Source organism: Lagenorhynchus albirostris, chromosome 9, assembly GCF_949774975.1.
Source record: "Lagenorhynchus albirostris chromosome 9, mLagAlb1.1, whole genome shotgun sequence".
Taxonomy (NCBI): domain Eukaryota; kingdom Metazoa; phylum Chordata; class Mammalia; order Artiodactyla; family Delphinidae; genus Lagenorhynchus; species Lagenorhynchus albirostris.
The window spans coordinates 5364151-5389959 of record NC_083103.1 but is presented as its reverse complement, the minus strand read 5'-3'; the positions used below and the strand labels follow the sequence as shown (position 1 = coordinate 5389959).

Below are 25809 nucleotides of genomic sequence, written 5' to 3'. Positions count from 1 at the left end.
CAAGAAGGTCTTTCTGGGAGTGCTTGCTGCCGTACGGCACAGTGCTCCTTGGCAGACAGCTGCGGCCCCGGGTGCTGGGGAGCTCAGGACTCCATCCAAGGTTAGGGCTCCGGACTGTGTGCTCCAGCCGCTCTCCTGGCTACCCCAGCCCTGAGGGCAAGCCCTGGTACCAGTCTCTGCCGGCTCCAGCTTTCCCCTCCCCCTCTATTCTCTTTCCATCTCTCTTCCATTATGGGTCTCTCTCTATTTATCCCCCTCTGTCTTCTGTCTTTTCTTTACCGCGGCCCCTTAGTCTGTGACCCTCTCTGACGATCGCTATCCGCTAGAACCTGGCCCACTGTTCGACTTACTGTGTCTCCGAAGGTCTCCTGTCTGTCCCTCTGCCTGTCCCTCTGTTTGTCTCTCCCTGCCCGCACCCCCCCCCCGCGCCTTGCCTCTGGCAGGGTCGGGCCCGCCCACCCCCAGGACCCCAGGTTCAGGATGGGTGGCGGAGGTTTTGCCCCCGGCTGGAGGACGGTGGGGCCGGGCCACTTCGCCCCGCGCCGCCCCGCGCCTGGCACTGGGCATGCCCCGGGCGCTTCTATATAAAGCGGCGCCGCCTCGGCCGGGCGCTGTGCCGCCGCCGCCGCCGCCGAGTCCCGCCGGGTCCGCGCCGCCCGCCGAGCCCGGCAGAGCCCCGCCGAGCTGCTGCCGCCCGCCAGGTACCCCGGCTGCTGCCCGCGCCCCGGGGAGAGCCAGGGAGGGGGCTGCGGGGCAGGGGCCGCGGGGACGGGACCTTGAGCGCCCGCGCCCCCCAGCGGGACCCGTGACACCGCCTGCATACCCCTCCCAGACGCGCGCACACACGCGCGGGGACCCGGCGCGCCCCCCGCTGGAAGGGCTGAGCGCCAGGACCCCCGGCCCTGCCCCGCGCAGCTTGGGATGTGTGAGCTTGGGGTGCGGGCCCCATGAGGTCCGGGCGTCAGCAATCCCTCTGCTTCCTTGGGGTGGGGGTGGGGCAGCCTTGGACACCTCCTGGCTGGGACAGGAGAGCCGCACGCGGTCGCGGGCACCTCTCTGACCCAGAGTCTTAGGGGCTGGGCTCTGCAGTAGAGATCCGGCCGCCCTGACTCCCTCCTCTGTCTCTCTCTGTCAGTCTCTTCCATCAGTCTGTCAGCCTCTCCACCTGTGAGATGGTGAGTCTCCTCTGGTCCCTCCCCACCAAAGCCCAAGACCCTAATCAGAGGGAGGGCCCGGAGGGCGGCATCGGGCGGGGCGCATAGAAGCCTAACCCTGGGGCTGTCTGTGCGGACAGACCCGTGACCAGCTGCGCACACACCCCTTGACCGCCCACTCTGTGTGCCATGGGACAAGCAGCTGCTGTGTGCCAGGCACTGCCTCTCTCCCCCATCAGCTCTGGGAGGCGGGCACTCTTGGTCCCCTTTGGCATTCATTCAACCTGCAACTTATTATTACCATGCGCCCTGCCCCATTCTAAGTTTGGGAACATAGCAGTGAACCCATTCTGGGCTCTTAGGGGACTCAGCTCCTAAGAAAGGGCACCAAGCCTCAGACTTTGGCACCGGCGAACCGGGATTCCAGGCCAGGTCTGAGGCCCAGACCTCTGCCCTCCCGGCTGCCTGCAGTATGCTGTCTCGCAATGACCACGGTGATTCTCTAGGTCCAAGCCTCATCAGCACCCCGGGGGGGGGGACAGGGCAGGCACCAGGCACCCACAAGTCCCAAAGAAACCTCACGACTTGTCCAAGGAGGCCCAGCCTGTCCCCCGGAGGACAGGCCCACCTGTGTCTGCACGTGTGTTCACAGTGAGCTTCTGAGCAGCCTCATTTGGGAGTCAGCCAGCCTCAGAGAGGGGCAGGGTGTAAGATTTCATCTAAAGTGAGCATTTCCATGACTCAGAACATCTGAAAAGAAGGGCACCAGCTTCTCCCTTACTAATGCCTGGCCCAGGACTGGGCGTATGGTAGATTCTCCAGCTACTTGGAGATGACCGTGGACCAGCTTCACCCACATATTTAGGTCTCAGCAGAACTCCACGGTGGTACATGGGTCACTGAGGCCAGAGAAAAGAGAGCAGCCCAAGAGTGATTGCTTGGTTCATTCGTTCACTTATTCTTCAGTCATCAAACATTGAGCAGCTACAGCGTGCCAGGGCTGTTTTAGGTCCCAGGGCTGCCTCGATAAGCAAAACCGGCAAAAAACCTCTGCCCCTCTGAACCAAGCTGGGGCAGACCTGGGCGTGGGATGAGGGGGCAGTGATCCAGCCAGCAGTGCATTGCTTTCTGCTCCCACCCGCTGGGGCACTGCACATACAGTTTACAAAGCACTCCCACTTACATGTTCCTGGTGACAGGCCTTCATCCCCCAACCCAACCCAACCCATCCTCTTTTGTTCCTAGGACAGTGTCTGCCCAAGGTTAGGAGAGTGGGGGACTTACACCCTTGGGTGACTTCATATGCCCCTTGCCCACCCTGCCCAAGACCCACCACTTCTGCCTCCCTCAGCTGTCCCTGGATCCGCTGGGTCCCGAGTGTGACTCCCCCCTGGACTCCAAGGACCTGGAAGAAGAGGAGGGCCCATGGGGTGGCGGCTCTGGCCTGCCACCCCCAGGCTGCTTCCATGGTTCCTGGCGCCATGACGTGGCCCTGGACTGCAAGGGCTCCCCCGAGGGGGCGGAGGCCCGGGCCTGGACTGTCTACTACTACAGTCTCCTGCAGAGCTGTCTGCAGCAAGCTGGCCTTCCGGAGACCCAAGACCGCAGCCAGGTGCCCCGCACAGGTGCCCGAGGGTTCCATGGAGGGGGGCACCCCTGGGGGGAGGGAGCACCCCTAGGAGGAGGGAGACACCTGCAGCCCAGCCTGCTTCCCATCTCTGTCAAGGTCGGCCCCTTCCCCTAGGCTCTGGCTTGGTCTGAAGCCAGGGAGACAAGGCCAGTCAACCTCTGGAAGGCAGGCTTTTCAAAGGGCATCTGGCACCAGTAAAGTCAGAGACCACGGCTTCCCTCCCACCCCCGGAAAATCCAGCCCTGGGATTTGCAGTCCATGTTCTGTGGAGCCAGAGCTTCTACAGAAGTGTCCTGGCAGCCGCTGTGGAGGCAGCTAGCAGCTGGGACCCAGGACTCCTCCTCTGCTTTATCTGTTTTATGTATCAGGCAGCCACAAAAGATTTTGTGTGGACAGAGGGCTTACAGCTAGAGTGTGTGAACATCACAGACTGGGCCCCATTGTACAGACTGGGAAACTGAGGTGCAGAGACTCCTCCCCCCACCGCACAGGGACCAAGGGTCACACAGAAAGTCAGTGGCAGAGCTCAGGCTAGAACCCATGTCTCCAGTCACCCAGCCTCCAGTGCCTTCTGGGCCAGCTGCAGAGGGGAGGGAGCTAGCCTCAGAGGGCAAGGTAGACAGGCAGCTTCCCCTTTGCTCTCCAGCTTCCTCTGTCCCCTCTACTTTTCTCGTCCGATACCCGGGGAGGACCTGGGGGTCCAAGGGTGAGGGCAGGGCTATGGGGGTGGGGAAAGGTGGGCGGAAAGAGAGCAAGGGGAGCCCCTGGTGAGCTTGGCAACGTCCTCTTCCTCAAGGCTGTCCTGGGGCGGAGGTGACCTTGTGCATTCTGGGATCGCCCAGCACCTTTCTGTCTCTGCTGCTGGAGGGTGGGGTCCAGAGCCCGGGTGAGTGTGTGCCCAAGTTCCCCCACCCCCTCCTACAGAAAGGGCAGCCCTGCCCTGGCCCGGCCACATCCCAAAATACCCGCCAACCCTGGCAACTGCCTGCATTCCACCGGGCCAGCTGCCCTACTCCGAGTGGGGGTGGGCTCTGGGAGCAGCTGCCCCTGACTACCCAGGGGCCCAGGCTGGAGGTGGAGGGCATGGGGCATTAAGCCTCCCCTGGCCAGCAACCCTCCTCCCTCTGCCCACAGGAAACATGCTCCTTTGCCTGTCTCCTGCCTGGCTGACAAAGGTGCCAGCACCAGGGCAGCCAGGCGAGGCAGCCCTGCTGGTCTCCAAGGCTGTGAGCTTCCACCCGGGGGGCCTGACATTCCTGGACGATTTTGTCCCCCCTCGCCGCGCCACCTACTTCCTGGCAGGCCTGGGGCTGGGGCCGAGCCGGGGTCGAGAGGCAGCTGAGCTCGCTCGCGACCTGACCTGCCCCACAGGAGCCTCAGCCGAGCTGGCCCGGCTGCTGGAGGACCGGCTGCTGACGAGGCGATTGCTAGCTCGGCAGGGTGACGTGGCTGTACCAGCTACCCTGGCTTTCACCTACAAGCCGCCGGCACTGCTGAGGGGAGGGGATGCCAGCCCGGGACTACGGCTGGTGGAGCTGAATGGCAAAGAGGGCCAAGAGACACTGGTGAAGGAGGAAGTAGGGGCTTTTCTGCACTCTGAGGCCCTGGGTGATGCCCTGCAGGTAACAGGCTCTGCCCCCGAGGTTGTGCAGAGGCCAGCAGGAGGGGACCCGTGGGGGGTTACCGGGTCCTGCTGGGAAGCGGTCCCCAACTTTGAGCCCTACTACTGCCCCATCTCTGTGGTAATCCCCTGCCTTCTTACCTCAGTTTACTCATTAGCTCCTGTGGTATGAGCGTCCCACCCTGCATGTACGTGGGGTGGTGAGGAGGCCCCCTTCCCCTGCCTGTTGCAGGTAGCCATGAAGCTCAGTGGCTGGCGCTGGAGGGGGCAGCAGGCAATGCGTCTGTATCCCCGAGCTGAGCTGGGCCCAGTGGTGGACACAGTGCTGGCATTGCTGGAGAAACTAGAGGAGGAGGAGAGTGTCCTGGTGGAGGCTGTATGCCCACCTGCCCGGCTGCCCTTCCCAGGTGAGAGCCACCTGTGCCAGCCAGAGGGAGAGCATGGCTCGGCCTCCTGGCTGCTCTGTGCTCAGGCCTCACCGTCTTCCCCCAGGCAGCCCCCTGCCTGGCCCTGAGCTGGCTCTGCGTATCTGTGCTGTGGTCTGTCGGACACAGGGTGACAAGCCCCTGCTGAGCAAGGTGAGCATGGCTCAGGTCCAGGTCATGCCCCTGCTGCCACACCCCAGCCCAGTTCCACTGAGCTGATGAGGGCCCCTGGGCAGAGACAGGACAAAATCTTGGGGCGGGGGGGGGGGCGGAGGATTTTGGTTGTCTCTGGGAGGACTTCGTCTGACACTCTCCCTTCTCTCCAACCCTTCCTGTGCTCCTCCCACATCCGGAGCCCTACCTGGTATCCCATGCTGGGTACCAGGGCCCAGGGCTGAAACCTCTTCCCAGAGAGCTCTTCCCCACAGAAGAGGCTGACCCAGGGTCCCTGACAAACCTCCAGGGCCTGGAGCCCTTTAGGAGAGAGGCTTAGGGACCCTCCTAGGTACACAGCTCTGGGCCAAGCTGAGAGGGAGAGACTCAACCTTGCCCTCAGGGAGCTCTAGGGCTAAGCCCACCAGGATGGGACAGGCCCCCAGGGCTGTAGGCACTAGGAACAAGCATGCTTAGAGCCCTTAGGGAGCAGAGGCCCCAGCTGGGCCTGGAAGCCTGGGTAGAGTCCCCCCAGGGGGACCAGACGGGCAGTGTAAGTCACATTGGAGGACAGGACTTGAATGTCCAGTGAGGGCTGTGGCCTGGATCGTGGCATAGGGGAAGGTGTGCTGGGGCCAGGGATAGTCCCGGGAGGACTCCTCCTGGACCAGCCCCCTGAGCCGCACCTTGCCCAGGTGGTGTGCAGCGTGGGCCGTGGGGACCAGCCTCTGCGGCACCAGAGCTCCTTGCCACGGACGCTGGAGGCGGCGCTGGCCCAGTGCGGCCTGGGTGAGGCTTCGCAGGTGGCAGTCGTGCGGCAGCGCGTCAAGGCGGCGGCCGAGGCCGCGCTAGCCGCCGTGCTGACCCTGGAGGCCAGCCTGAGCGCTGAGCAGCGCGGCGGGCGCCAGGTCCGCACTGACTTCCTCGGTGAGTGCAGGCCGCCCGGGACGGGGACGGGAGGAGGGGGGCCCGAGGCCCGAAGGCGGCCCGCACTGAGCCCGCGCCCCCTGTCCGGCCCAGGGGTGGACTTCGCCCTGACGGTGGCCGGCCGCGCGCTGACCCCCGTGGCCCTGGAGCTGAACGGAGGCCTGTGTCTGGAGGCGTGTGGCGCGCTCGAAGGGCTGTGGGCCGCGCCGCGCCCGGGGCTGGCAGCCGAGGAGGCGGCGGCCGCGCCGCTGGTGGAGACGATGCTGCGGCGCTCGGCGCGCTGCCTCATGGAGGGAAAACAGCTGCTGCTGCTCGGCGCGGGCGGTGTCAGCAAGAAGTTCGTGTGGGAGGCGGCGCGCGACTACGGGCTGAAGGTGGGCGGGGTGGGGCAGGGCGGGGCTCAAAGTTCCGGCCTGAGTGGTGGAGGCAGGGCCCGGGGCGGGGCCAGGGGCGGTGTTGGCCTTGGGGCGGGGCCTGCGCGGGGCGATCTAGCCGGGGGCCTGGAGCCCAAGCGTAGGGGCGGGGCCTGTCGCCGCGTCCAGGTTAGGGGTCTCAACTTTTTCCCGCCCCTAGCTGAATTTTGTCCCTGCTAGGAGTAAAAGGCCACTCGGGACACCAGACCAGCAGTCCCAAGCCCTAACCCTGGTGGTTTCCCTACGAACCCTGGTGGTTTCCCTACAAACCCTGGCCAGACTGAGCCTGCCAGTGGGAAAGATTCCACCAGCCCTCTCTGCCACCCCTCCCATCTAGATGACACCCGCCCCCCCTCCTGCAGCCATCTTTCCTCTGGCTAAACCTTACTGAGCTCCCAGGTTAAGCACTGCCTCCTCTAGGTTGCCTTCCCTACTCTCTTGGCTGGATTAGGTGTCCCACCTCTGTACCTTCTATTCAATCATCAACAAATATGTTTTGAGCGCGTAGCACTGGTGAAGCTGTCTCCCCTGAGGGCCAGGACCATGTTCTAGGCCCCATCCTATTGCCCAGCGCCCAGCACAAGCTGATCTCGGTGTGTTGCCGCCCTGTGGTTTCTGCAGCTGCACCTGGTGGACTCAGACCCCAACCACTTTGCGTCCCAGCTAGTGCAGACCTTCATCCACTTCAATATAACAGAGCACCAGAGGGATGAGGAGAACGCACGGGTGCTGGCGGAGCTGGTGCGGGCACGCGGCCTGCAGCTAGACGGCTGCTTTTCCTACTGGGATGACTGCCTGGTGCTCACGGCCTTGCTCTGCCAGGAGCTGGGTCTGCCCTGCAACCCGCCAGCCGCCATGCACGTGGCTAAGCAGAAGAGCCGCACCCAGCTGCACTTGTTGTGCCACCATGGCCCACCCTGGCCTGCACCCTCCCTCTATGCTGTGCCCTGCTGCCCATTGGAGAGCGAGGCCGACGTGGACAGGGCTGTCCGCCAGGTGCCCCTGCCAGGTGTCATGAAGCTGGAGTTTGGGGCGGGTGCAGTGGGTGTACGGCTGGTGGAGGACGCGTCACAGTGCCACGAGCACTTTTCCCGGATCGCCCGAGACCTGCAGGTCGAGGCCGACTACCCCGGCATCGGGCTGGGCTGGGGCAATGCCATGTTGCTGATGGAGTTCATCGAGGGCACCGAGCACGACGTGGATCTGGTGTTGTTTGGGGGGAGACTGCTGGCTGCCTTCGTCTCCGACAATGGCCCCACACGGCTGCCTGGCTTCACTGAGACAGCGGCCTGCATGCCCACTGGGCTGGCACCGGAGCAGGAGGCGCAGCTGGTGCAGGCAGCCTTCCGCTGTTGCCTGGGCTGCGGGCTGCTGGATGGGGTCTTCAACGTGGAGCTCAAGCTGACTAGGGCTGGGCCGCGGCTCATCGAGATCAACCCCCGCATGGGTGGCTTCTACCTGCGAGACTGGATCCTGGAGCTTTATGGTGTGGACCTGCTGCTCGCTGCTGCTATGGTGGCCTGCGGCCTGCGGCCTGCCTTGCCTGCCCACCCACGCGCCCGTGGCCACCTGGTGGGTGTCATGTGCCTGGTGTCCCAGCACCTGCAGGCGCTGAGTTCCACCGCCAGCCGCGAGACCCTACAGGCTCTTCATGACCAGGGCCTGCTGCGTCTCAATCTGCTGGAGGAGACCCTTGTGCCTGGAGAATACGAGGAGCCCTACTGCAGTGTGGCCTGTGCTGGGCCCAGCCCGGCCGAGGCCCGTCTCCGCCTGTTGGGCCTCTGCCAGGGCCTGGGCATCGACGGGCCCCACTATCCCGTTGCCTACTTCTTGTCCCACTTCAAATAGTGCTGGGGCACAGGGCAGGGGCAAAGTGCTGGAGGGGATGCGGTGGTGCCCTCTGCTCCCCGGCGCTCTCCCTGCTTCTCTTCCCATGGCCCTGCCCCAACCGTTGGAGAGGTCTGGTCCCCTCCAAGGCCCCAGGTCTGTTCCAGAGCGGCAGGGCTAATCTGACACCACGGCCTCCTGGACTTGAGGAGCCACAAAAGAAGTAGCTGGTGGGCTGCTTGTCCTCCCGAAGGCCCCAGTCCAGCCCGTAGCTTCCCAGGACTCTAGTCATGGAGAAGCAACAACAGCTGCACACACACACGCACGCGCACACACACACACACACACCCTGCCCCCCAGGTTAGTTCGAGTGGGCCCAAACCCAGCCCATCCTTCCCACCCCTCCAGGTCTGTCTCTTCCTGCTGCCTACAGGAGAGAACCTGGCCTCTGCCTTTGGACAAATCCCAAGAAAATCTGAGACTAAACCCCTCGTCCTCCTACTCTCACTCCCTCATTTAACAAATTCTAGATAGTTCTGGAGCCTGCTGACAATGTTTGGCAGTGCCCCACGTGCCTCATTTGGCCTGAGCAGTAGAAGCAGATGACTTGGGGTCAGTAGTAACCATCTCCCCTCCAGGCAGACACTATTGCCCCATTCTACAGAAAAGGAAACAGGCTCAGAGAGGAAAAGCCACTGCCTCAATGTCATACCACAGCGGATGAAGAGTGGAGGGACAAGATGCAAGGTCCAGGTTTCTGCTTTTACTAAGTTGTACCTGCCCACTCAGCTTCCAGGCCCCACTCACCTCCTGTATGTGGCCCTGAGACATGTGAACGCCCCTCCCGTGCACTATGCACCTTATCCACCAAGCTTTGGTGCTTTGGCCTCAGGCACACCTAACTAGCATTGGCAGAGGAGACTCTACACTCCCTTCCTCATTCAGGGGAGGCTGCTTTAAGAACTCTGCCTCTGTGCTGCACGGGAGCTGTGGACAGCTCCATAAGCGTCCCTCTCCAAATAAAGGCTTATGGCCTAGTGAAACGTCCAGAGTCTGGGATAGGTTCTTGCCGACTTGGCCAACACTTCTCAAGCTCAGGTAGACAGGGGATGGGGAAGGGCGGGGGGAGAGGTAGTTAGGGGATACATGTGGCGTCTAGAGCTAAGGATAAACTGCCACACTGACCAGGCCTCTGGGTTGACCTTTGGCGAGGGACCTGCCAGGGGCACCTACACCAGGACACAAACCCGAGGGTGGAATTACAACGAGGGCCACACCCAACCAGATAACCCTCCTCCAGCCTGGAGAACCTGAATTCTGTCCATGTGAACTCATATCTAGCCTCCCCTGTCCAACTGGAATGCACACCCAGACAGCTTCCAAAGATTAGAACTCATCCAAGGCCTGGTCTGGCCCAGTTCACACTCTCAGAGTCCCATCCAACAAGAATCCATCCCCAAATCTAAACTCACGGACTAGGTTTGGTGTGTTCATTATTGTAGTGTCACCAAACACGAGTTCGTGTGTCTGACGCACAGCACAAGCCCATAATTACGGGTGGATCAGTGAGACCCAAACCCTTTCCGGCAGGAATCTGGCAACAAAGCCCAGCAGTGAGCTGAGCACGGAGCAGTAAATGCTGACTTGAGGGTCCTCGAGCGGGAAGCACGTTAGAGACCGTGATGCAGCAGCCGGCTCCCTTTCAGAGGCGAACAGAGAGATATACTCGACCCGCCTCTCGCCACCACCCAGACAACCTGGCAGCGTAGGGCTCCAACAGGGCTGGGAATTGCATTTACACTCACACCTGCATGCACTTCGACTCTGCCCCGTCCAAAGTCAAAGTCGCCCCAGAACCAAAATGGTCGGCTTCCAGGAGGCCCTTGTCCTGTGCCACCCCGGAGGAAGCTGTGCTGGGAAGACTGAGGGGCCCGCGGAAGAAGGTTCGGCGGGCTTTAGCACCCCGGCACTCAGGAACTACCATGCCCGAGATGCCTTGTGACGTACGCCAACTTTTCTCGCCGCCAGCTCGCGGGAGGGGCAGTCTCTTGCGTCATCGGCGCGCGAGACCGCAGTCGCGGAATGATGACGTAAGGCCCGGGCCGGTCAGTCAGTCAGAGCGCTGCTAGGTAAGCACCTGGGAGCCCGCGGGGCCGGTGCGGGCATGGCGGCGGTGTTTGACCTGGACCTGGAGACGGAGGAAGGCAGCGAGGGCGAGGGCGAGCCAGAGTTCAGCCCCGCGGTGAGTGGTCCGTCCGGGCGCAGCTCGATCCCGGCTCGATCCCATCATCCAGGCGGTGGGATCGCTCGTGCGCCCCCCGCCCCGCCCCCCGCCCCCAGAGTGGGCTCCTCTCCTGCAGACCCCGGTCTGTCTAAGATCCCGGCCACTATTAGGCTCTGATCCTACCTTCACCCCCACCTGTCTTGCAGGCCCCCAGCCCTTCCCCTGCGTCTCCCTTTCCTGCCCTCGCCTCTCCTCCGCAGTCCTGGCCCATCGCCTGCCAGCTCCCATTCGTCACCCTTTCCACGCCTGGGCCAAGCAGTCCAGCTTGGGGGGAGGGAGCCTGGCACCTCCCTTGGCTCTTACCCCTCGGTTTCTCACAGGACGTGTGTCCCCTTGCCGAGTTGAGGGCGGCTGGCCTGGAGTGAGTGAGGGTTGTGTTGGGGGAGGAAGGAATGGGCTGGGGAAGGGGACCTGAGGAGCATTGGAGCTTGCGCCCGTTAACTTCTTGTGTCCACAGGCCTGTGGGGCACTATGAAGAGGTGGAGCTGACTGAGAGCAGTGTGAACCCGGGCCCTGAGCGCATCGGGCCCCACTGCTTCGAGCTGCTGCGCGTGCTGGGCAAGGGGAACTATGGCAAGGTACCGGCCCTCCTCCTTCCTCACTGGCCTCACAGCCTTAGTCTTGCTGCACCAAAGGGTCTCAAAACAAATTAGACTTATAGAGACTTCTGTGGCGGTCCAGTGCTTCCAATGCAGGGGGCGGGGATTCGATCCCTGGTCGGGGAACTAAGATCTCACATGCCCTGCAGCCAAAAAGTTAAAAGAAAAATAGTTCGACTTGTAAATCCTCTTAGAATCGGAGGACTTGACATCTTTACCGCCCCACTCCTGGGTGGGCCTCTTGGTCCCAGTACCAGAGCTTCAGGGTAGAGCTTTTTGAAGATAGAATATGGAGAGGGAGGTTGATCCTGTCTCCCCTGCCCTGCAGGTGTTCCAGGTGCGAAAGGTGCAGGGCACCAATGTGGGCAGAATATATGCCATGAAAGTCCTGAGGAAGGTGAGTCATTCGTTCAGCCGGCAGATCCTCACCCAGTGGCTGCCATTCCCAATGTACTACACCGGCCTTTGGGAGACAGCAGTGAACGTAGTGGAGGGGATGGTCGCTATCTTGAGCACTTGCTTGTGTATTGTCAGTAGCAATTATATTGTTCTGCAGTACATTCTCAACCATGGGCAGTACTGCCTCCCAGGCAACGTCTGGCAATGCTGGCGATGTCGGTGTACATTTCTGAGTCACGACTAGAGAGGGACTGCCACAGGCATCCAGTGGGTCGAGCCCAGGGATTCTGCTAAAGGTCTTACAATGCAAAAGACAGCCCCCCACAGCAAAGAATTATCTGCCCCAAATGTCACGAGTGCGGAAGTTGAGAAACACGGTGCTGCTGGAATAAACCAGTCCCTGGAAAGGATGGTTGCTGATAGCTGCAGAATTATGGAGAAATACAATGTGGTGATAGAGAATGGCTGAAGGGTAATGGCTGGAGGGACTGAGGGAGTCCTGGGGGCCCACCTTCTAACTGATCCCTGCCTCTGCAGGCCAAAATTGTGCGCAACGCCAAGGACACGGCACACACGCGGGCTGAGCGGAACATTCTAGAGTCAGTGAAGCACCCCTTCATTGTGGAACTGGCCTATGCCTTCCAGACTGGTGGCAAACTCTACCTCATCCTGGAGTGCCTCAGTGGTATGAGTGCGGGCCCATCTGGGGTGTGGGCAAGGCCAGGGAACCAGCACAGGGAGCTCTGGGGGGAGCTGGGAGAGACATGGTATGTAGAATGGCCAGGGGGGCCCCACCTCATCCATCCCTCTGTCCGTTCGTTCATTCATTCATTCATTCATTCAGCAAACGTCTGTCCAGTGCCTCTTGTATCCCTCACCGGTGTTGGGGGTGGATGGGAATGGTGGGAGTTTGTATAGATGTCCAGAGGGTTGTTTTGTCCATTTCCAGTAGCCCTTCATGTGGTGGTCCCCCCTTCTGTGTGCCCTGCATCCAGTCAGATCCCAATCCAGGTGGTTCATTCTCTGCAGTGTCCTCTATCCTCTCTACTCTCTTGGGCGGAGGGGAGGCGTCACAGTTGTTTCTTAACTGGCCTCAAAGCCTCCAGCTCACCCTCTTCCTAGTGTCTCCTCCACCAACTTCCAGGGTCATCGTCTCAGAGCACGGGATTGCCCCCAACACTCCTACTCAGAATTCCATGGCTCCCTGCAACTGCCCGGATCAAGCCTGGCCTCCTTGGCCTGGTGTCCCCTGCTCGCCATGAAGCGATCCGGGCCTGCTTTTCCTACTGACCCCATCTGTCCCGATGAGCCCTGGGAGCTTCATTTCCTGCGCTCCATCTCTGCATCCCCTTTAAGTCTCGCCGCTGCCAGGGACTTTCTCTGTCCCCTCACGCTGGGGTTAACTGTGTCCTCCTGTCTCCTCTGTGAAGGTTTTGGTAGGCTCTCAGGGCCGTTGCCTCAGTCTGGCACATTGGAGCAGCTGTGTGCGTGTCTGTCTCCCCAGTAGACTGAGCGTCCTGCGGGCAGTGGCTGGGGCTCCTCATCTCTGTCCCCAGCTTCACCCAGCACAGGGCCAGGCACCGAGTAGGCGTCGGTAGACGTTTGCTGAATTGAATTGAGTCCCCACGGCAGCTCTGGGAGGCAGGTAGGGCGGGAATTACGAGCCCCACTCTCCCTGAGAAGAAACCAAGGCTCAGCGAGCAGAGGAGCTTGGTCCCAGCACACAGCTGCTGACATGTTTGTGTCGCAGGCGGCGAGCTCTTCACACATCTGGAGCGAGAGGGCATCTTCCTGGAAGACACGGCCTGGTGGGTGTTACCTCCGGCCTCTCTCCTGAGGGGGTCCAGGGACCCCTCCCCGCCAGGGCCTGGCTCCACCCCCCCCCACCCCCACGTTGCCTTCACCCTGTCCTGTCTCTGCAGTTTCTACCTGTCAGAGATCACACTGGCCCTGGGCCATCTCCACTCCCAAGGCATCATCTACCGGGATCTCAAACCTGAGAACATCATGCTCAACAGCCAGGGTGCGCATGTGTGGGGAGGGCTGAGCCCCGCGGGGTGGCCTGGGGTCCTGACCGACCCGCCCTAACATTCTTCCTCAGGTCACATCAAACTGACGGACTTCGGCCTCTGCAAGGAGTCGATTCACGAGGGTGCCGTCACCCACACCTTCTGCGGCACCATCGAGTACATGTAAGCGGCAGCCGGCTGGGCCCAGGGGTCGGGAGGACAGCCAGGCAGGGCTCGGCCTGACTGATGGTTCCACCTGGCCCCCAGGGCCCCTGAGATTCTGGTGCGCAGTGGCCACAACCGGGCGGTGGACTGGTGGAGCTTGGGGGCCCTGATGTACGACATGCTCACTGGATCGGCAAGTCCAGCCTCCTCGGGAGGGTGGGCATGGGGGCGGGAGGAGGGCCCCCTCCCGGGGCAGGGGCGGGCCCGGTGGGAGGCCCGCAAGGCTCCTCTCACCCTCTGCCTTCTCCAGCCACCCTTCACTGCAGAGAACCGGAAGAAAACCATGGATAAGATCATCAGAGGGAAGCTGGAGCTGCCCGCCTACCTCACCCCAGATGCCCGGGACCTCGTCAAAAAGGTGGGCTCCCTCCTGCCCTTGGTACGGCCCCCGTCTCTTCTCCCAGGCCCTGCATAGGCTCCTGAGTCTCCCCGGGCCAGGGTTGCTGGAGCTCCCCACTCCCCTTCCCCCACCTGTACGATGTCCCTTTGGGACGAGGAGCATTGGCTGTGAGGTGTGAGACGTCAGCTCTGGCGCAGACCAGCTGCCGACCTTGGCCAGGTCCCTAGTCTGAGTCCTAATCAGCGAGGCCTGCACCATGCACTAGCCGCTCTCCTCAAAAAGTCGGTCACTGGGGATCAAAGTGGGAGGCTAGGCACCCCATCCAGATTGTGAGTTGGATCCCCACGAATGTGCCCTGGGGTGATGCCAGCAAAGGCTTTGTGGAGAAGGGGCCATGGGACCAAACCTTGGAAATCCTGAGGGTGTCAGTAGGTGGAGACCACACTCCAGGGCCCCCACCGCAAGCCACGACCCCTTTCTCACCTTTCCCCACCCCCTGGGGCCGCTCGGAAACAATCGGTACCTCCGCCCGAGACCCTCACCCCCTGCCCTTATCCTGCAGTTTCTGAAGCGGAATCCCAGCCAACGTATCGGGGGTGGCCCTGGGGACGCCGCTGATGTGCAGGTGGGTCTGGGACCATTACGAGGGGGCAGGGCTGAGCCCCCAAGGGTGTCTGGGTGCAGGGGACAGGGCCCTAGAGCAGAGGGGGTTTCTGAGGGAGCCATGGAGGGTGAAATGTTGGCACGTTTGGGGGCACTCTGCCCACAGAGGCACCCCTTCTTCCGGCACGTTAATTGGGATGACCTCCTGGCCCGCCGAGTGGACCCCCCTTTCCGGCCGTCCCTGGTGAGTGGAGGTCCCACTGGCCTGGGGGCGGATGGAGGCCCCTGTCCTGGACACCCCTGACTCTCCCCCCGGGGTGCCCACAGCAGTCGGAGGAGGACGTGAGCCAGTTTGACTCCCACTTCACGAGGCAGACGCCGGTGGACAGTCCAGACGACACGGCCCTCAGTGAGAGCGCCAACCAGGCCTTCCTGGTGAGGTCTGGGGGCCTGAGGGTTACAGGGACACGGGCAGGGGTGTGGCCAAGGAGCGGTGGACCCTGAGCTTCACCTGGCCCCGCCTCTGCCCCCTAGGGCTTCACGTACGTGGCGCCCTCCGTCCTGGACAGCATCAAGGAGGGCTTCTCCCTCCAGCCCAAGCTGCGCTCCCCCAGGCGCCTCAACGGCAGCCCCTGGACCCCCATCAGGTACCGCGGGGCGGGGGCCCTTCTAGCTTTGGCTCTGCCGTCAACCCCAGGGCTGCCTTGGCCGTCTCTGAACCAGCCTCAGGCTCTGTTTCTCCGTCTACCATGGGAACTTCTATGGCAGGGGCCGCCTGGGTGGGCACTTGACTGCATCCTGGCCCCGTGCCAGGAAATGCTGACTCTGCCTCGGTTTCCCCTGCAGCCCCCTGAAGTTCTCGCCCTTTGAGGGATTCCGGCCCAGCCCCGGCCCACCCGAGCCCCTGGAGCCCACTCTACCCCCTCTCTTGCTGCCGCCGCCGCCACTACCGCCGCCCTCGAGCACTGCCCCCCTCCCCATCCGACCCCCTTCAGGGACCAAGAAGTCCAAGAAAGGCCGTGGGCGCCCCGGGCGCTAAGAGAGTGGGTAGAGATGAGGGCAGTGGGACCCCGGGCCAGTTCCAGAGACCTGGGGCTGTGCCGAGGGGTACAGGAGCGAGTGTGCGTGAGTGTCTCTGCTGGGGGTGGCCGTGCCCCTGAATCATGAACACGAAGGACTGCAGACAACGGCTGCCAGTCGAGGGGGGCTGCCCCCCGGCCTCCCGCAGTTGAGCTGTGCCCTTGGATTATTAAAGTGTTCAATCATGGCACTGACCTGGTTTCTCCTTTGGACTTCTGGGGCAGGGGCGGGTGGGGTCGTGCCGGGAGGAGTCCCTGCTAAGGGATGGGAGGGGCCGTGACAGGACCACAGAACGGCGGTGGGCCGGAGGGGTTTTATTTCAGATGGCTGCCCAGTGCCCCCTGGGGACGGATGGCCTTCCTGGAGGGGCCAGGGATACACAGACTTGGGGACTAGAACTCGTTGCGGGGAGTGACTGTCTGAGGCTCTCCAAGCGGGGGTGTGGGTCACATGCACCCAGGGCAGGCTGTGTCCAGCCGTGGCAGCTCGGGAAGCAGAGGCACAGTGACCAGGATGTGGCGCCAGGGCTGGCTCCTACAGTGCGGTGACATGGAGGCCCCGGCTCCCAGCTGCCCTAGTGCTATCGTCCCAGGCCGCGCTGCCAGCAAAGGCGTGCAGCTCACTCAGCAGGGCCTCGGCGCTGCCCCCGGAGCCCACCGGCCCCTGGGAGCCGAGGCCCAGGCCCCCTTCGGTGTCATCGTCATAGGCTTCCTCGGCCGGCTCCGGGGCCTGCTGTGGGCTGGGCCCCTCTCCACGCTGCCCCTCTTCCTGGGATTCACGCTCCTCTTGGCCACCACCCAGGTCGCAGTCATCTTCCACGTCCCGCTCATCCTCCTGCCGCTCCGGGTCTTCTTCTGGCGACCCCAGCTCAGCCCGGAGCCAGCGGCCTGGCGGGCTGGCCCAGAGCAGGCGGCGAGTGCGGCCCCACAGCGCGGCGCCCAGGCGGGCCGGGTGGTAGTAGCCCCCCGAGTCCCGGCTCAGGCGGCGCCAGGCCAGCGCCAGGCCAGTGGCCAGCAGCAGAAGCAGCAGCAGCAGCAGGACCACGGTGACCGAGGAGCTGGAGCCCGGGCTGTCCTCGGCGCTGCGGCCCGAGCCCAGGGCCCCTGGCAGGGCCAGCAGCGTCCAGAGCCCTAGGACGCAGCGCAGGTCCTGGGGGGAGACAGGAAGGGGCTCATTGCCTGCGGTTGGTGGCCTCTTGGGTAAGATGGGGACAGTCAAGCACAAAAGCCCTTGTCAGTAAGGCCTCTCCTGGCTCTGTGATGTCCGCCAGCGATGCGTCCTCCTGCCTCTCGCCTCCCTCTCTCCCACTGCACCACGTAAGCCGGCTCCTGCCTGGGGCCTGTGCACCGGCTGTCCCCTCTGTCTGGAATGCTCCATCCCCCCCGAGAGCCACATGGCTCCCTGCTCACCCTGGCTCAAGGCACCTCAGTGCAGCCTAAGCTGGCCTGGATTAGTACCCTGACATTCATCCCCACAGCCCAGCCCTGCTTTACCCTCCTACCCCCTCCCCGACACAGGAGATAACTGCCCGTTTAGTATGCTTATTCTTTTCTCTTCCCCCCAGGAAGATGGGGTTCTTTTTGGCTTAAGCACCTAAACAATTCCTAGCGCAGAGTAGGCGCTCAAGAAATATCTGTAGGGACTTCCCTGGTGGCGCAGTGGTTAAGAATCCGCCTGCCAATGCCGGGGACATGGGTTTGAGCCCTGGTCCGGGAAGATCCCACATGCCGCGGAGCAACTAAGCCCGTGCGCCACAACTACTGAGCCTGCGTGCCACAACTACGCGCCTAGAGCCCGTGCTCCGCAACAACAGAAGCCACCGCAATGAGAAGCCCGCGCACCGCAACGAAGAGTAGCAGCCAAAAATAAATAAATTAATTAAAAAATATATATATCTGTAAAGACTCTGCCCCCAGGAGGAGGGGACGGAAGGGAAGGAAGGCACCTGCAAGGCTGGTGTTGGAGCTGGCTCTTCCTGAGGCCCAGGATGGGGGGACCGAGCCCGAGGCAACTGTGTAGCCTCCATTTGGCCAGGTCCCAGGATGGGGGTCACTGAGACCCCTCTTCCTCCCTCCCAGCCACGGGGACTGCCCCATGGGGACTGCCCTAGCTGCAGCATTTCCGTTCAACTCTCCGTCCCTGGGGCCTCGGGCCTCGCAGGGCCAGGGGCTGGGGCAGGCGGGTGCAGCTGCCAGAGGAAGCCTGCGGTTGGAACAAGGCAGGTGGGGGGGGTGTGGGGGGAGGGGTGCCGAGATGTGAGCAAGCCTTCTCCCACCCCACTGTCTGCCCAGGCTCCAGGGATGCGAGTAGAGGCCGTGCAGAGTCCCAGCTCCCGAGCAGAGCAGGTGAGAGTCCACCTGGGGGTCTTGAAGGGGGGTCGGGCATGGAGTGGGGCACTGGGTGGCCACCCCCTGAATCTGAGGGAGGCCCAGGTCTGACGTGAGGTGAGAGGAAGGCCCAGCTTATGCCCTGGGCTCATCCCGGGTGTCTCGCCTCTGTCCCCTGCCTGGCTGCTCCTGCCCCCGGGCCCGCGGGGGGTCCTTCCTTAGCTCCTGGGGCCTAGACATTCCAGCCCTGACCTCCTGTGGCCCCCACCCCAAGGACCCAGCAGGCTCCAGGCTCACCATCGGTCTGCTGGCCTCTCAGCGCCGGGCGCCCACCTCCAGCCCTGGCCGTGTAGAGCGAGAAATGAGCTTGCGCTCTCGACGCACCTGGGGTTAACTCGGCGCTTCCGCTTCCTGCCCACAACATCCCGCTCAGCCCTCCCTGCAACAGGACCCTCGTCGCCCCCCCACCCCACCCCCGACCCCGGGGCCTCTCAGAACCACCCTGATCCACACCAGATCCTCACCGGCCTCTCCCCGGGCCAGGCTGGGGCTATGGGGGGCAGTGCGGGGGATGTTCACGGTCCCCCAGACCTTTCTCACATTTATGATCCATGGGGGCGCCCTATGTCCCCCCCCCAGGGGTCCAGACTTCCTTTCCCAGTCCCACCCTTGCAGCAGAAGGGCAAACCTGGCTTTTAGAAAGAGAATTTTATTTGGAATGAAAATATAGAGCCCATCCCTCCTGCTTCCTCAGGGGAGGGAGCAGAGGGGCTGGGTGGGGGTGGGGGAGACGGTGCCTCAGAGTAGAAGCTCTCCTGGGTACAAAAACCCTCCCCAGTAACAATGCCCAAAGCCAGGCGGTGGCTCCAGCCTAGGCCCACAGGATGGCTCAGGGTGTGGACTGGTCCCTGAACCTGCCCCAGAAACCCTCAGCGGGGGCAGGGGCAGCCAGCCGGAGTCAGTGTGACCTGCCAGCAGAGGCTGAGTGAGAAAGGGGTGGGCGGAGGAGGTGAATGGGAAGTGTCATCCACTGGGCCCAGTTCTAGGCGTCTCCATTTTCCACGCGGCCGAGCTGCTCCTCCAGGCGGCAGATGCGATCCCCCTGCTCCTTGACCAGCGCTCTCAGTGCTCGCAGCTCCTGCATCACCTCCTCCAGCTTCCCAGCCTCCTGCAGGGACATGAGCAGGGGCAGGGGTTTCGGAGCTGCAGCCCTCCCCGAATCTACTATCAGGCAGAGGGGGCCTGAGGCCCAGAGAGGGGCAGTGAGTGGTTCAGGCAGGCACAGCAGACCTGGGCAACACCCGGGCTTCCCAACACCACCCTGAGCTGAGGGGCACCTACCCCGGCTCCGGCAAGGCTGCCGCCAGGGGCGGCAATACTGGTGAAGGCAGCAGGCGTGGAGGCCCCCGGGCGGGGGGAGCCAGGGGCCGCGGCGGGCCGGCTGTCTGATAACACGTTGCGCCGGTTGACCTTCAGGTCCCGCTGTTTGCTGGGCACGTAGGCTTCCCGCAGGGAGATGAGGATGGGGTTGGCATCCCGCCCGCTCACCCACTCCTCTGCCTCCAGGGCCGCCTCAGGCCCAGCTGTGTCGGGGTACAGATCATCCTGGAAGAGGTCCGACTGGGCCGGGGGGAGGTCTGGGTCAGCTGGGGCCCACCTGCAGGGTCCTCTCGTCTGGACCCTGAGTGGCCACCTCCTCAACACTCTCCTGGCCTCCAGGCTTGCACCCTGTCAACCCATCTTCCCATGGCCTGACCCCTAGTGACATTTCTAAAGCTCAAATCTGTTCTTTCACTTTCTTCTGGACACCACCGACAGCTCCCTCTGAAGATTCCCCCCACCTTCCCAAGCAGGGGCCACCTACGTGGCTCTGTGGGACTCTGGGAGCCACGTCTGTGCCCTGTGGACAGTGAGTTCCTGGGGCTGGCCCCGCTGAACTCACCCTCAGCTCTGCTCCCTGGACGTGCCTGGCACGCTACCCTGTGCCCTCAGTAAACGCTGGCTGGAGAGAAACGAAGCACGTTCAAGGCTCTCAGCTGGGGCTCTGAGGCCGAGCCACATGTGGCCGAATCCCCACCTCACAGGAGCCTCCACTGCAGCCAGACTCCCCGCTCCTTTCCATTCCCACCTCTGTGCTTTCGCCTGGCTTTCTACACACCCCTCATTGGAGGCCCGGCCCCAGCCATGCTGTTGCTCCTGCCTTGCCTCCTACAGGGAGACTCCAAGGCTGCCCAGTATCTGCCTCCTGTGGCTCACGCAGAGCGAGGCCTCCGTTCACCCTGTGTCTCATCCCTGCCTGGCCCTCGCTGGGCACGCAGGCATCTGTCCAGCCCGCTGGCTACACTCACTCGGCCATGTCCCATTCACGAGCCTCACCTGGGGCACCCCTGTGGGGTCTGTCTGCTAGAAAGGGAGTGGGTGGGCAGGGAACCAGGTGGCCTCACCTTTCGTGGCACTGTCATGACAATGGGCTCACACTTGCGCTCGTGCAGTTTGTAGAACCTGGGAAAGGGCGGGGAGGGAGGACCCATGGGTGGAACCTGCCCCCTACCAGCTCTCCCAGCTCCCTCTGCCCTCCCCTTCCAGTCCTTACCCTGGCCCCTCCCACAGGCTGACCCCTGACCCCTGACCCCGGGGCCCCTCTGGGCCGGTCCCCGCCCCCGAGCAGCTCCCTACATCCACCTTCTTACCGGGCAATCTCGCACTTGCTGACCTCCAAGCCCCTCTTGGGCATGCTGCCCATGCCCCTCTGGGGCTCTTTGCTGGTGAACGTGTTCAGGAAGTGGATGTAGGGGGACTCGTCTGTGATCTCAAAGTACCGGATGCTGGAGTCACCCTGCAGGGCGGGAGGGGCCAGGGGTCAGCACCTGGGCCTGCCTATCTCTTCCTTGTCCCCAGCAGCCCTGCCCAGCTCTACCTTGCCGCAGACGTAGACCACGTTGGTGTCAGGGTCGTAGAAGGGCAACAGAGCCCCGTTGCTAGAGTCCAACTCCTGCAGGGCCATGGGCTCCCCGAAGTTTTCCTGGCACATGGGTTGAAGGGCAGTCAGGCCAGGCCAGAACCTGCCCTCTCCCCTCACTGTCCTAACCCCTCACTGGGACTGGCCCCAGCTAGCCTCACAAGCTGGCTGGCACTGCCCCTACCACTGCCACCCTTTGCCCACACGGTGTAGCCCCGCCAGGCCCTCCTGGCTCCCCTCCCTCCACTCCCACGGTCCCATTTTCCCCGCCTACTCCAGGCCTTCAGACTACCGCCAGGCCACCAAGCAAGTACTGAGAAAGCCCCCACCACGCGGGAGCCAGGGGTGCCGGGCAGCGCTAGCTGCTGTCTCAGAGGGGCCCCCGGAGGTCGCCAGACAGAAGGTTAAGCCTGTGGGACAGAGCACATCACAGGAAAGGCTGGAAGCCTTCCTGGAGAAGGGGACCTCTGCACTGGGCCTCGAAGGACAGCCGAGTGTTAACAGACAAGCAAAGGAGGGAAGGGCCTTTCAGGGGCAAGAACACTGTGGGCAGACACGGAGGCAGGTGGAGGTGGTGGGGGAGGCCAGAGAGCAGGGGGCAGGGAGAGGAGAGGCTGGCAGGGCTGCAGGTCCTGGGTGCCTCAGGTGCCAGGCTGAGAACCTGGAAACGACAGGCCTCTCCAGGTGACCCCGCCCTCCTCGCCCAGGGTGGAGCCCGTCTTGAGGCCACCCGCTTGGGCCGGCCGGGCCACTCACCGGGTCCCAGAGCGCCAGCTGCCGCTCGCTCATGCGGCTGAAGCCCGTGGTGAACACCTTGCCGTCTGCCAGGAAGATGGCCCGCATGGGCCGGGCCCCTTCGTGAGCCTTCTCCCGCTCCTGCCGGGGAGACGGAGCGGTCAGTGTGGAGCCCCAAGAGAGCCCCTCGGCCAGTCTGCAGCCATCCTCACCCTCCAGGGCCACGTACCGCCACCAGAGTCCCGCGGCGGGGGTCAACGATGCGCACGCTCTTGTCCTTGCACGCGGTGCAGAAGAGACTGCCGTTGCGGTTCCAGCTGACGTTGTAGATGAGGTCGGGGTGCAGGCTGTCCAGGCGGTACAGCTCCTCTGCCGTGCCCACGTTCCAGATGAGCACCACGTTGTCGCAGCCTGCCGAGCGGGGGGCCATCAGCAATGACCACCCTCCTGGGACCCGACCCGGCACTCGACCTCTGTGGGCCTCAACCTTCCTGGGTGTCAGACGGGCCTGGGAGAGGGTGTGGGATGCTGCGGAGCTGTGCGCATCGAGGGGCAGGGCAGGGGCAGCGGTGCAGACCTGCGCTCAGCAGCACGTTGCGGGCCGTCGGGTGCCAGGTGATGATGCCCACTCGCTTGCTGTGCCCCTCTAGCACCACCACCGGCTCCGTCAGAGGGGAGACCAGCCCGTTCTCCGGGATCTGCCACACCTGGGGAGGGGTGGGGAGGGCAGATGAGGCCCCTGCTTGGCCCCGCTGCCAGGAGCCTTGAGCCACATCTGCGACCCCCGCCCCATCACAGCCCCATGCCTCACCATGACCGTGCAGTCCTCCGAGCCGCTGGCGATGACTTCGTCATTGTGGGGACACCAGTCAATGTCCAGGACAGGTCCTGTGTGTCCGCACACTGTCGGGTAGGCCTTGTCAATGCGGCCGGTCTGCAGGCATGAGGGGGGCAGTCAAGGGGGACCCAAGATGCCCAGGCTCCATCCCTCCCAGAACTTCAGCCCTCCCCTCGGTGGACAAGGAATGATGTGGTTGGCCTGGCCCACAGGTGGCCCAGATGTGACTCTCACCCTGCCTCCTCCTGACCCACCTCTTCCTCACAGGTGTCACCAGATGAGCAGGATATGTTTGTTGCCTCTGACCCTGACTCTGTGGCAATAAAAAACAGGCTTTCCCTATCTGTGCTAACACCTCCCAGGCGGTAAATGTGGATTACGACAGCTGCCGGGCAGTGTGGGGATGGGCAAATTATGGGTTGTGAAGGGAGCAGAGAGACCTGGCAGATGCGACCAAGCTGGCTCCAGTCCCCTCCCAGCCCCGATGGGGTCCACCTTGCTTAGGGGGAGCACCAGGAAGGCGCCTCCACCGCTGGCCTCCACAATCACTGCCAGGAACTTGGGGTTGACGGCGCAGAAGGTGCTGTCCCAGGTGACACGGGACACTCGAATGTCCTCATAGCACTGGTCATTCTTGACAGGCTGCCCGAACACATGTCGGAATTTGCTCTGCCGAACCACTTTGCGGAACATGACTGCAGAGTGGAGAAGCGTAGGTCAGCCGCTGCCCATCCCAACAACCCCCAAGCCTCCCAGGGCTGCACGAAGGGAGTGGGGAGGATGCAACAGGGCGCCTGGGCCTGATAACCTGCCTGGCTCTCGGTTTCCCAAGTTACAGGATAGGGTCACAGGGCTGACCTGGCCGCCTCTCCCCAAGGGGGGATCTGAAGGCAGAAATGCATTGACCTCCTGCAGAACCACTGCTGAGTCCTGAGGGGCTCTGCTGGACGCTACCCAGGGCGTCTCCCCGGCCTCTGGTATGCGTGTGGAGGAGGGGGGAGGTGCCCGAGCCAGTGCAAGCTTAGCTCCTTGGTGGGTCCTAGTCAGTTCCCAGCAGGCTCCTTCCTGCCCAGGATTTGGAAGCAGGGTGATGGGGAGGACAGACAGAAGAGGCCAGAATGATCTCCGTTGTGGGTCCGCGCTAGGCCACAGTTCTGGGTCCCACGGAATGTGCAGTGCCTGCAGGAATGTGCAGGGAGCCCCAAGCCGGTCCAGGGGCCCTGGCAGGACTGGGCGGGGGTCGGGACGCCGCTCCCAGCCACAGAGCATCCCAGAGCGCCCTCAGAGCGGGGGTCCAAGGTGAAGCAGGAGCCCAACTTCAAGGATCCCGGTCTGGCACGGGAGACGCTGAGCGGCCAGGGGGAGTTGGGACTGAGGGTGGGGCGCCGCGGAGGGGAAGGGCTCTTCGGACTCGCGACCCCCACCCCAGCCCCCTGCGGCTCTGCCCCCGAAGTCCCGCCCAACCCCCCGCCTGCGCCCCCAGCCCCGGCCCGTCGCGCTCACCAGGGACGCCTGGAGGCTGCTGCACTGTCCTCGGGTGGCTCCGTATCCCAGTCTCTGGGAAGCAGGAAGCGGGAATCAGGAAGTGACAGAGGAGAGAGGGGCGGGGGGCGGGGGGCGGGGCGGGGGCTCAAGGGGGCGGGGCCGAGGTCACGCGCGGAGGGGCGGGGCGGGAGGCTGTGAGCTGTGGCCTGGCAGGCCGGAGCCAGGAGTGCGGGGCCGGAGCCTCACGGGGCTCAGGGGCGGGGCCTGGGCGGGGCCTGAGAGAGCTCCGCCCCGCAGTCCTCCAGGTCCCTCTGGGGCAAAGGGTCAGGGGCAGCGGCAGGGGCCGGGATGGGAATGGGGCCGCGGTGCGGCAGCCTGGCGGCATACCCGGACCCCTTCCCCATCTTGCTCCTCCTGTCCTTGTCCTCAGGAGTCTCCAGGGTTGGGTGGAGCCCACCCTCCCAATCCCCCACCTCAATGCATACTTCCCGGTCGAGTCCACCTCAACTCGAAATATAGTATCTATTCGGACAGGCGATATATTCACGTGCCTCAAGTTACAAAGGTACGTGCTCTTGGTACAATGTAAATAAAACAGTGGTGTTTTAGGGGGCGAGTGGAAGGCCCAGCCCTCTCATTCTCCCCAATGGACACCTTTGGGTCCTGCCTGGCCTCCTTATTAAAAAGAGAAATAGGGCCATGACCTCCAGACCCCTCAAACCTTCCTTGCTTTCCTCAACCATCTCCCACCGAGGCCTGGAGGTCTGTCCACAGATGTCTCCCTCCTCCTGGCCAGCTCCTGAGACAGGCTGGCCCACTGGATCTACCCCATCCCCATCCCACCCTGGCAGGCTTAGGTGTCCCTGTAGGTCCCACAGGCAGAATCTGCCCCCTCCAATCTGGCATTCTGTTTGACTCCAAAGTCCTTGCTTTTCCCACTGCTCCATAACCCCTAGGACAGGCCAATCCTTCCAGCCCAGGACCAGAATGTGGGTGGTTTGGAAAAGGAAACGCAGCCACAAAGCTTCCCTCTCTGTTGTGTCCCCCAGGCAACAGCCAGGGGTCTGTCTAAAGCCCACACCAGATCCCCTACCCTGAACCCTCTCCCTTTGCCCTTCATCACATCAATGACCCACCGTCATTGCCCCCTCCCCCACCTGTTACCTTCCTCCATCCTCCTCTCTTCATGTGGCCCAGTGACACTGACCCTCCTTATCCCTGAAATACACCACCTCCCTTCCCACCCCAGGGCTTTGGCACATCCTGTTCCCTCCATCTGGAAGCGCTTCCCCCACATCTTGAAAAGGCTCCATCCCTCACTTCCTCCAGGTCTCTGCTCAAATGTCACCTCCTCTGGGGGCCCTCCCTGACCATCCCCCTTACCCATCACTCTCTGGCCCTTACTTGTTCCCCCTGTACGTTCTTAATCACTACCTGATGTTATATTGTATAATTATTTTGTGTATTTGCTTTATTTTTTATTTTTGGCCGCACTGCACAGCTTGTGGGATCTTAGTTCCCCAACCAGGGATCGAACCTGTGCCCTCAGGAGTGACAGCTCAGAGTCCTAACCACTGGACCACCAGGGAATTCCCTAATTATTTGTGTATTTGCTTTTTGTCTGCCTTGTCCCGCTAGGATGTCCGCAAATTGAGGATTGCACTTTGCCTTGTTTCCCACCGTATCCCCAGTTCCTAGAACAAGACCTAGCATACAGTATATGTTCAATTAATGTATACTGAATGAATAAATGAACAGCAGCCCTGAATGTGGAAT

At 62.8% G+C, this 25809-nt stretch overlaps 4 protein-coding genes across 12 annotated transcripts; 2 read left to right on the top strand and 2 right to left on the bottom strand.

Annotated features, from left to right (window-relative positions):
* Nucleotides 1–624: 624 nt before the first annotated feature.
* On the top strand, nt 625–9193 carry CARNS1 (carnosine synthase 1). 3 transcript variants are annotated; one of them, XM_060158407.1, is made up of 10 exons: nt 625–701; nt 1136–1175; nt 2506–2779; nt 3581–3670; nt 4156–4406; nt 4638–4812; nt 4898–4983; nt 5679–5910; nt 6004–6284; nt 6945–9193. In XM_060158407.1, the coding sequence occupies exons 2-10, from the start codon at nt 1173–1175 to the stop codon at nt 8169–8171; spliced, it is 2619 nt and encodes an 872-aa protein (XP_060014390.1). In that variant the 5' UTR covers nt 625–701; nt 1136–1172; the 3' UTR covers nt 8172–9193. The 3 variants fall into 3 exon arrangements, with proteins under 3 accessions (XP_060014390.1, XP_060014389.1, XP_060014391.1); XM_060158406.1 differs by having other exon boundaries at nt 3919–4406; XM_060158408.1 differs by lacking the exons at nt 625–701; nt 1136–1175 and having other exon boundaries at nt 2658–2766; nt 3919–4406.
* A 99-nt stretch (nt 9194–9292) lies between these two features.
* RPS6KB2 (ribosomal protein S6 kinase B2) lies at nt 9293–15879 on the top strand. Of its 4 annotated transcripts, none has more exons than XM_060158409.1 (15): nt 9303–10392; nt 10581–10795; nt 10892–11012; nt 11362–11430; nt 11970–12117; nt 13183–13240; nt 13355–13455; nt 13534–13624; nt 13709–13799; nt 13917–14024; nt 14569–14631; nt 14776–14853; nt 14937–15044; nt 15144–15256; nt 15456–15879. In XM_060158409.1, the coding sequence occupies exons 1-15, from the start codon at nt 10315–10317 to the stop codon at nt 15646–15648; spliced, it is 1635 nt and encodes a 544-aa protein (XP_060014392.1). In that variant the 5' UTR covers nt 9303–10314; the 3' UTR covers nt 15649–15879. The 4 variants fall into 4 exon arrangements, with proteins under 4 accessions (XP_060014396.1, XP_060014394.1, XP_060014392.1 ...); XM_060158412.1 differs by having other exon boundaries at nt 9307–10392; nt 10755–10795; XM_060158411.1 differs by having other exon boundaries at nt 9298–10392; nt 10755–10795; nt 15144–15623.
* A 119-nt stretch (nt 15880–15998) lies between these two features.
* Nucleotides 15999–18441, bottom strand: PTPRCAP (protein tyrosine phosphatase receptor type C associated protein). 3 transcript variants are annotated; one of them, XM_060158487.1, is made up of 2 exons: nt 18314–18441; nt 15999–16883 (listed from the first exon to the last, which is right to left on the bottom strand). In XM_060158487.1, the coding sequence occupies exons 1-2, from the start codon at nt 18314–18316 to the stop codon at nt 16224–16226; spliced, it is 663 nt and encodes a 220-aa protein (XP_060014470.1). In that variant the 5' UTR covers nt 18317–18441; the 3' UTR covers nt 15999–16223. The 3 variants fall into 3 exon arrangements, with proteins under 3 accessions (XP_060014470.1, XP_060014471.1, XP_060014472.1); XM_060158488.1 differs by having other exon boundaries at nt 15999–16838; XM_060158489.1 differs by lacking the exon at nt 18314–18441 and adding an exon at nt 17635–17808 and having other exon boundaries at nt 15999–16838.
* A 306-nt stretch (nt 18442–18747) lies between these two features.
* Nucleotides 18748–24144, bottom strand: CORO1B (coronin 1B). Of its 2 annotated transcripts, XM_060158471.1 has the most exons (12): nt 24052–24090; nt 23361–23432; nt 23044–23243; nt 22522–22644; nt 22288–22417; nt 21940–22121; nt 21732–21851; nt 20934–21038; nt 20707–20852; nt 20461–20518; nt 19358–19636; nt 18748–19184 (listed from the first exon to the last, which is right to left on the bottom strand). In XM_060158471.1, exons 3-12 carry the CDS (start codon nt 23239–23241, stop codon nt 19059–19061), a joined length of 1467 nt encoding a protein of 488 aa, XP_060014454.1. In that variant the 5' UTR covers nt 23242–23243; nt 23361–23432; nt 24052–24090; the 3' UTR covers nt 18748–19058. The 2 variants fall into 2 exon arrangements, with proteins under 2 accessions (XP_060014454.1, XP_060014455.1); XM_060158472.1 differs by lacking the exon at nt 23361–23432 and having other exon boundaries at nt 24052–24144.
* Between the last annotated feature and the right edge of the window lie 1665 nt (nt 24145–25809).

Bases quoted from the DNA above. Each gene is read 5' to 3' on its own strand.
- CARNS1 (XM_060158406.1), top strand. The intron at 3,671-3,918 runs GTGAGTGTGTGC...CTCTGCCCACAG, and splicing joins GGGTGGGGTCCAGAGCCCGG to GAAACATGCTCCTTTGCCTG. The intron at 5,911-6,003 runs GTGAGTGCAGGC...TGTCCGGCCCAG, and splicing joins GGTCCGCACTGACTTCCTCG to GGGTGGACTTCGCCCTGACG.
- RPS6KB2 (XM_060158409.1), top strand. From the start codon at position 10,315: ATGGCGGCGGTGTTTGACCTGGACCTGGAGACGGAGGAAGGCAGCGAG. The intron at 10,393-10,580 runs GTGAGTGGTCCG...CCTGTCTTGCAG, and splicing joins AGCCAGAGTTCAGCCCCGCG to GCCCCCAGCCCTTCCCCTGC. The intron at 12,118-13,182 runs GTATGAGTGCGG...TTTGTGTCGCAG, and splicing joins CATCCTGGAGTGCCTCAGTG to GCGGCGAGCTCTTCACACAT.
- PTPRCAP (XM_060158489.1), bottom strand. From the start codon at position 17,808: ATGCTGCAGCTAGGGCAGTCCCCATGGGGCAGTCCCCGTGGCTGGGAG. The intron at 16,839-17,634 runs GTGCCTTCCTTC...GTCTCCCCCCAG, and splicing joins CTCCAACACCAGCCTTGCAG to GACCTGCGCTGCGTCCTAGG.
- CORO1B (XM_060158472.1), bottom strand. From the start codon at position 23,241: ATGTTCCGCAAAGTGGTTCGGCAGAGCAAATTCCGACATGTGTTCGGG. The intron at 21,852-21,939 runs GTACGTGGCCCT...TCTCCCCGGCAG, and splicing joins GCCGCGGGACTCTGGTGGCG to GAGCGGGAGAAGGCTCACGA. The intron at 21,039-21,731 runs GTGAGTGGCCCG...CCCATGTGCCAG, and splicing joins AGCTGGCGCTCTGGGACCCG to GAAAACTTCGGGGAGCCCAT.